Source organism: Nilaparvata lugens, chromosome 10 (genome assembly GCF_014356525.2).
Source record: "Nilaparvata lugens isolate BPH chromosome 10, ASM1435652v1, whole genome shotgun sequence".
Lineage (NCBI taxonomy): Eukaryota > Metazoa > Arthropoda > Insecta > Hemiptera > Delphacidae > Nilaparvata > Nilaparvata lugens.
In genome coordinates this window covers 17,704,668-17,712,794 of record NC_052513.1, presented here as the reverse complement: position 1 = coordinate 17,712,794, position 8,127 = coordinate 17,704,668, and the positions used below count along the sequence as shown (strand labels likewise).

The following is an 8,127-nucleotide window of genomic DNA, read 5'->3' as shown; positions in this document are numbered from 1 at the left end:
TTTACGGCGAAACGCGGTAATAGATTTTCATGAAATTTGACAGGTATGTTCCTTTTCAAATGTTGCATCGATGCATATACAAGGTTTTTGGAAATTTTGCATTTCAAGGATAATATGAAAAAAGAGGAGCCTCCTTCATACGCCAATATTAGAGTAAAAATCAGACTATAGAATTATTCATCATAAAACAGCTGTCTAGTGGACTATAATACTACCCGTTCAAAAACATCGAACATCTTGAAAATGTATCTTTCCATCAACGTTAGTAGACAGTTGACTATAATACTACCCGTCCAAAAACATCGAACATCTTGAAAATGTATCTTTCCATCAACGTTGTAGACAGTTGCAGCCAGACCTGATAACAGCGCTCACACTCACATTCCGGGACGACACGTCACGGTACGATAGGACAAAAAGCTCTATATTTATTTAGGATTTTTCTAGATATTTCAAATTGATAAATTATTCATTAATTTGTGAGAACACATAACAACAGGTCAATGTAACTAATTAAGCGCGAGGTCTACTGTTCACAGAACTACTGGTATCTTGGTATTGAAATTCATCATCATACAAAAATTCATGAAACACACATGTGTTTCTAAAATCCAATTTCCAATTTTATCCATATGATAGCTTGTAAATCATAAGTTGTAACCAAACTCAATCGTCATAATATTTTATAGTAGCCAGAATTCAATCTAATATCGCGTTCAAAATGAAAATCAAGTCAATTTTTGTTATGATTCTTCTCACAATTTCATCAATTTGTCAAATTCAATCGTTGCCGTGCAAGTCCAAGAATCGGGTTAGCAGGTAATTTTATATTTCGATTTTGAAAATTCAATGAATTTAGTATTTTTTGGTAGACCCAGGTTCAAGTTTCTTTAGCTAAGTTTGGTTCATCAAAACGATATTGATCTTCAGTCAATTCATTTATTTATTCGATAGTCATTACAAACATATCAGATTGACTTTGTTGTAGTTCTGACACTGTGTTACTTGTAAATATTTGAAAAAACACCTACTTTTCTTGGAGTATTGAGGAATGCATTTCACTCCTGCCTGATGGAGCCTGAGGCCTGATGAAGCTCCTCTTCAGGAGTGAAATGCATTCCTCAATACTCCAAGAAAAGTAAATGTTTTTTCAAATATTTACACGTAACACAGTGTCAGAACTGCAACAAAGTTATATAGTGTTTCGTCATGGAAAGCAGCATCACTATCAGATTACAATAATAAATAGTCTACATGATAAAATCACAAGGTCTCGGTCTACATAGTCTACAATAAACAAGATTGATGAATAGTATGCTATTTGAAATTGGATAGAAGTACCGTTTAGATCTTTGCAACTTATTATAAACATTAAATTAGATCTAAATCAGTGGTCGCCAAACAGTCGATCGCGAGCTACCGGTAGCTCGTGGGGAAGTTTTTGGTAGCTCACAGAAATGCTTGGGTTGTCAACCATGCATTGAGAAACATGGCTACAACATTTTGCATTTCTCACAGATATAACTGAGAAGTTGAATGATTTAAATTTGCAGCTTCAAGGGGAAGATAAGGACATCGGTGGAATGATTTGAACTTTAAAATCGTTTTCCAAGGAGCTTGAGATGTGGGAAAAGAATGTCGTCTAGTTTGAATATAAACACTTTTCCAGTCTGAAGGAAATCAATGACGGGAAAAATCCTTCACAACACCTCAGCAATAACCAAGAATACGTTAAAATTCAGACTTGAGTCAACAGTTTGATCAACGATTTCAAGATTTTAAAAGCATATCGAATATGGTACAATTCGTCAACTTTCCTTTTGTAGAGATCGATGCAGAAGATTTTGAAGCATGTGTTGTAAAACATTTTGGTGGAGATCAGGCTTCAGTTGAAATGGAATTGGTGGATTTTTGAAACGATCTTGTCTCTCAGATCACTTTCTACAACTGGAAATTTTTGGCCTCAAGTCCCCAAAGAAAAATATCCAATTATTATTGAAGTTGCATCGAGGTTGAAAGCTATGCTCAGCTCTACCTACTTGTGTGAATCATCTTTTTCAAGTATGTAATTCATAAAAAATCGATATAGGAACATTTTTCGAACAACTGCATCAGAATGGCGGCTACAACGTTCACTCTAAACATCAAGAAAATACTTGATCGCCAAAAAGAGTTCCACTGCCCTCATTGAAATGTACATTTCAACTTTTTGTTATACTTTTTGCTATGAGATAAGTAGATTTCAACACTAGAAATGCATCGTTATAGGAAATAAAAGATACTTTCTTTATTCTAATATTCGTTGGTAGCTCACTAGAAGATTTATAAATGCTTTTCTAGCTGACACTCATCAGTTTGGCGACCACTGATCTAAATCATAGTAAATTAACGAGTTTGCCATACATAACGAGTTGAATGTCAAATTCCAGATCTGGTCACAGTTGTATCTCAACGACTCTAATGATAATAATATTGTTTGGATAATTTTCATATATCAATATTTTACAGTGAAATAATTGTAAATTCATGGAAAGCTAGTAACAGTTGACGTTATCTGACAGTTTACTGATATATCATCGAAATGATGAAGTGAGCCATGATTGGTCTTCTTAAGTTCCCTTTATTGGCTAAAGTGGGAGTGTCTTTCATCGAGCTAGCCAATCAAATCTCACTCCACTCATTAGTAGTCATTTTATGTGCGTAGTCAGCCATTTTCTCATTCCAGATTGATTGATTCCAACCAGAGAATTTACATCATCCAGCTTTCGTTTGATATGCGTTGAAACATTCATACAAATATAATAACCGACAACAACAATAATGTATTCCAATTTTATATCATTTTGTATCTTATACAAACAAATTGAATCATTAGCTCTTCTCATAATATTATATACTAGCAGGTAACCCGTGCTCCGCAAGGGTTCAATTATAAACTTGACCTACTGGAATCTTAAAGAATTTAAAATAGGCCTATAACCATCCTTGATAAATTAAGAATCTATTTTGCAAAATTTCAAGAAAATCAGTTGAGTAGTTTCATATCTAAAGTTGCTTCATTAGTGTATTTCCTGTCCAGTAAGTGTGTATGAGCCTTTCCTTCATTATATTATCATGGATTTGTACTTGAATTGAACTGATAATAATTTAGTATATTTTGCACCTAGGGCCGAAAATTAGACTTTTCCGGCTCGAAATCGGTTTTCAAGTGCGAGGCCGTAGGCCGAGGACTAGAAAAGATTGGGAGCCGGAAAAACATTTTTGCACATGGTGCGAGCGCTATTTTTTGTCAAAAATAAACAATATATATATATTATAATATTTGTTTACTAAGCACTTCCGAAAGCAGAAGTGGAAGGTGATAGCTCTAGCAAATCTGAGGTAATCTGAATATCGGGAAATTGACCAAGTATTTTTATTTTTTATTCTGATTTGTCTAAATAATAACCTATAAGATTATGTTTAATTATGTGGGAGGTTGAGTTTATACTTTTTCTCTTTCAAATGACAATAAGATGATATTATTAAAAATGTTTTGATTATTGAATATCGAACACAAACAATGAAAAGTTTTTTGATCACCTTTCTTAGTTCCATGTTAGCGGCTGGAAAGGGTACCTGTTCTGACGTCAGACGAGAGTCGTCTGCAAACAATGTCTTTCAGATCTACGTAGGGACTGGAAAACAGCTGCTTTCTGTGCAGTGTGGTGAAAAATATTTATTAATAATGATCTATTATTGCTTTCCAGTTTTCAATACTATTGTTAATACAATTATTTTTGTATCGTATTATATTGTATTGTATTGATCAATTAAAACCCCAGGATTGGATTTAGTGGACATCATTAACTTGGCAAAAAAAATGGAGTTTTATCTAATGTCATCACTTTTCCCTTGTAGGTATGTCCAAATTTCGTATGAAGACGACCCCCTATCGGGATCTTGTGAGAGAGACTTCGAAGAGGAAGAGGGTTTCCTGCCTCTCTCTCTGGGAAACTACCCTGATATGGATATGTTCGTGCATGCGTTAGAAGGAGATGGAGCCATCAGTAGACAGAGACGAGACATCGGACCTGAGCCGAGAGCGAGGAGAGTGAAGCGGGAGAGAGAGCTCAATTGGGAGAGTTACTGATTTCGTCGAAATTAAAAAAAAATCCAATGAATCACAATATTATCGAATCAAGAGGAAATTCTAGAGAATAACAAGAAGATTGGTCAAGAAGAATTCGGACAGCTAGTGATTTCGTTGAAATTTAGGAGAAAATTTGAGAGAAATACAATCATCGAGTCAGAGAAAATTCTGGAGAATTACAATTATGAAATCAGGAGAAAATTCTAGAAATTTGAAAGTAGAATGCTCACAAGAAGATGAATGGATCTGAATGGTGATTCTATAGCTGATAAGAATATATCTTGTTGTTTGTAATGAACAAGATTGTGCTAACAATTATCGCCATAGATATTGAATCGAAGAACTCTTCACCCTCTGCACGTGATTGGTTTTTTTATCTCAACATTATTCCTCATTACTTTGTTACAAGAGGAAATTAAGTTGAGGAGGATGGTAAGATATGATGAGGATAAAAATCATTCATAAATCAGTTCTCATATTTGGACTACATTTATTTTTGAAAGATTCTGACCAAGTTCACTTTCATCATTCAATCGAATCGAATCACTTGTATTGCGGTTATCCTTGATTAAATGGAATGATTGTATGATAATTCGATGAAGTAGTTATTGAAAATTGTTGAAGAAATAAATGATCTTGTTCATGTGATAACAGAGGAATAAATTGTTGATGGAGAATTCATGATATTTTATCTCTCATGCTTATTAGTAATTTTATTTTTCATGATTATTAGTATATCATATCATAGCTCCACGCCAGTTATTACTATTCTAGGCTACTATGTGATTGGTGCATGATTGAGCTTGTTTGCACACACAGGAGGGTATGCGGTCAGCGGTCATAGCGATCTTGAAAGTATATAGATATCCATATAATCTTTATCCTCAAAAGAGCGCAGCAACTCGAAACGCCTGACCTCTCTCTCTGTGTGCACAGACAGAGCTTCAGCGGTCAGAAAGGCCTACAAAGGTGTAGTTATAATTATATATAGATCATTATCCATTGATCTGTATAATTTTATGGATATCTTATAGAATTTTATCTATATCCTACATCTTTATCCTTTTAAAACACAAAGGAACAATTTAAATGAATCTTATTGGAAATTTATTTCTCTTTCCAACCATGTCTTTGGCATTATATTTTGACTGATAGTTTCCTAGCTATTAACGTTTTCCAAAAATATCGAAAAATCTATATATCTCGAAAACTGAGGTCGATATAAAACATCTAGGAACGGTTGACCGGTCATTGCATTCACACATACCCTTCGTAGAATGCAAGTGACTGTAATTAATATTGATTTATGTCATCATGTAGATGTATGGTGATGCCTACTTATGATTAGCTTCTAAGGAACTAATTGGAATTCCCAATTTGTAGAGATTTGAGTGGAATATTTTTGTTTTCAATTAGTTTTTGAATATCAAGATTTGAAATTTTGAGTTAAGTCATTAGTTTTGAAGTGGGAATTGGACTTTTTGAAGTGAAAAGTGAAATCTTAACCTCATTCTTTTTTGAAACTTTTATTTGTAAAAAGAAAGTTTTGGGCTATGCCTGTTGTCTTCTACCAATCATATATTATATAATTATTATAAATTTGATTTGTGATTGTCAATGAAATTAATAGTAATAATAATAATAACTACATTTTTTGCAAGTTAAATTCTTAAACAGGTTGCCGGAGGAAATTTCACTTGTAGTATCACCACATCTGTTTAAACGTAGATTAAAATTTTTTCTAATTGCTATGCCCGAACAAGATGTTGAGTGCATGTACAACATTATTGTGTAGTATCTTTTTTGTTTCTTTTCTTTGTTTTAAGTTTCTCATAATGTGATAGACTCCACTTTTATGGCTATTGTATCGTCGCTGTAAACTTAAACAATTTTTCAAGATCTTCCTTCATTATGTCAGAATTTAAGAGAGGAAAAATTTCTGATGATCAAACCTTCAAAGTTCATTCTTGTTGAATTCTGTATGTATATATATTTTTTAATCGGTATCATGTGAAAAGGAGTTGGGTGGAAAAACGACCTGAGTCAAGAAATCGAGTTTTGCGTAGATTGAGTTTGAAATATTTAGTACACATCTTCATTATTTCATCAGACTGCAATATTCTTGCAAGTATTTGAACTTTATTGATCTTTTCATACTATTTTCAATGCTATTATTCATAATTAGCCAGTAATCCAAGGCTAACTGATATTAATTGATATAAGGTGTGTTGTCTCAGGTCGTTTTTCCATAACCCTGGTTGTTACATGTTCAGAGGTACAATAAAATGATGAAAAACCCGTATCAAGAGTAGTGATAATGATAATATATTGTTCATGATATTGGATAATTAATAAGTAGGTAAAAAAGATCTAAAAAATGTCATTTGGAAGTGAACAATTGAAGATGATATTTTCTTCTTGAACACGTTTCTTTCCATAATCTTGACTCTGGAATGTTACATGATACTGTTCTGATTTTCGGGAAATTCATACACCCCAATGTTTTCAGCATCAGATTCTTCTTCAGGAGTGTCTTCCTCATTATTTCCATCATCTAGAGGATAATTGGTTCCCTTGGATGTATTAATGATCTTCTTATACCATTCATTTGGTAGAGAGTTAGTTGGGAGGATATTTTTAATATTCTCAATGAAACAATGATACACAAGTGATACACAAATGGTGCACAATGATACACAATTAGTACGCAAATGATACACAGTTATACACTAGTGATACACAAATGATACACAAAATATACACAATGATACACAAATCATCATGCAATTGCAGCACTCAATTCGATACCCCTACATCTCCGATATCCTCTCAAAAATCCCAGTATTCACCCCGAAATATCTGCATATTCACCCCTACATTCCCGAAATATCCCAATAACCAGTGATACTGAGCCCATGTCCATTCACCCCATATCCAGCCATACTAAACCAAAGTCCATATCTGGCCTGAGCCTAAGCATTGTAACAAAAGCCGGCTGATGATATATTGATATCCTATTGAGTGCGTATCGGAAGCCAGTCAGAGCTAAAACGCTGATTTTCAATTCTATACAATGCCTGACAGAATTATTGTTCATTCATGCGCACAGAGAGTCATTGGCATGAGAGGGAGAGAATGAGAAAGTGAGAGAGAAAATTAGGGAGTGAGAATTAGAGAGTTTCAATTTATACTTCAAGTTCATTTTTCCATTTATGATGATTGTGGTTTCGCATAAGCAATATGATTCACATCAAATATGTCTGGGGAGTGATATTCGACTGTATGTAGGATGGATACTGTAGGATGGATGAGACTGTAGAATACTGGATGAAATTAAATATTCTTTCGAAAGTAAATGTTCTTTCAAAAGTAAATGTATGTAAAAGTATTTCCATTAATTTGTGTAGGTCTAGTACTATAAGACGATAGATGTAGTGAGATTACTTGACCGAGCGAAGTGAGGTCTAAGATTCAAGTCGACGGTTTGGCATTTCTATTTATGTCTAAATGTTTTATGTTGCGCATTTACGGCGAAACACGGTAAAAGATTTCCATGAAATTTGACAGGTATGCTCCTTTTTGAATTGCGCGTCGACGTATATACAAGGTTTTTGAAAATTTTGCATTTCAAGGATAATATAAAACTATATTGAATGAAAAAGACTGAGAAATTGTCGAAAAACCACTGATTCATTGATAATTAGAAAGACCGGTTTCGGTTATTACACCATTGTCAATCTCTGATAAACTCACAGATTGACAATGGTGTAATAACCGAAACCGGTCTTTCTAATTATCAATAGATCAGTGGTTTTTTGACAATTTCTCAGTCTTTTTCATTCAATATGAATCTTTACCACAATATCAACTTCTTAACTACACAACAAATAATATAAAACGGAAAAGGAGCCTCCTTCATACGCCAATATGAAGGTGCGTCAGATATACGCGAACATGAGCAATTCACTTTTAATCAGCTTTTTATCTTACCGTTT

At 33.7% G+C, this 8,127-nt stretch overlaps 1 protein-coding gene across 1 annotated transcript; it reads left to right on the top strand.

Moving 5' to 3' along the window:
- Positions 1-570: 570 nt before the first annotated feature.
- Positions 571-4,818, top strand: LOC111049178. The gene is made up of 2 exons (XM_039436478.1): positions 571-819; positions 3,901-4,818. Exons 1-2 carry the CDS (start codon positions 722-724, stop codon positions 4,130-4,132), a joined length of 330 nt encoding a protein of 109 aa, XP_039292412.1. The 5' UTR covers positions 571-721; the 3' UTR covers positions 4,133-4,818.
- Positions 4,819-8,127: the final 3,309 nt, after the last annotated feature.

Coding starts and splice junctions, on each gene's coding strand:
- LOC111049178 (XM_039436478.1), top strand. CDS start 722: ATGAAAATCAAGTCAATTTTTGTTATGATTCTTCTCACAATTTCATCA. Junction 820..3,900: donor TCCAAGAATCGGGTTAGCAG/GTAATTTTATAT, acceptor TTTCCCTTGTAG/GTATGTCCAAATTTCGTATG.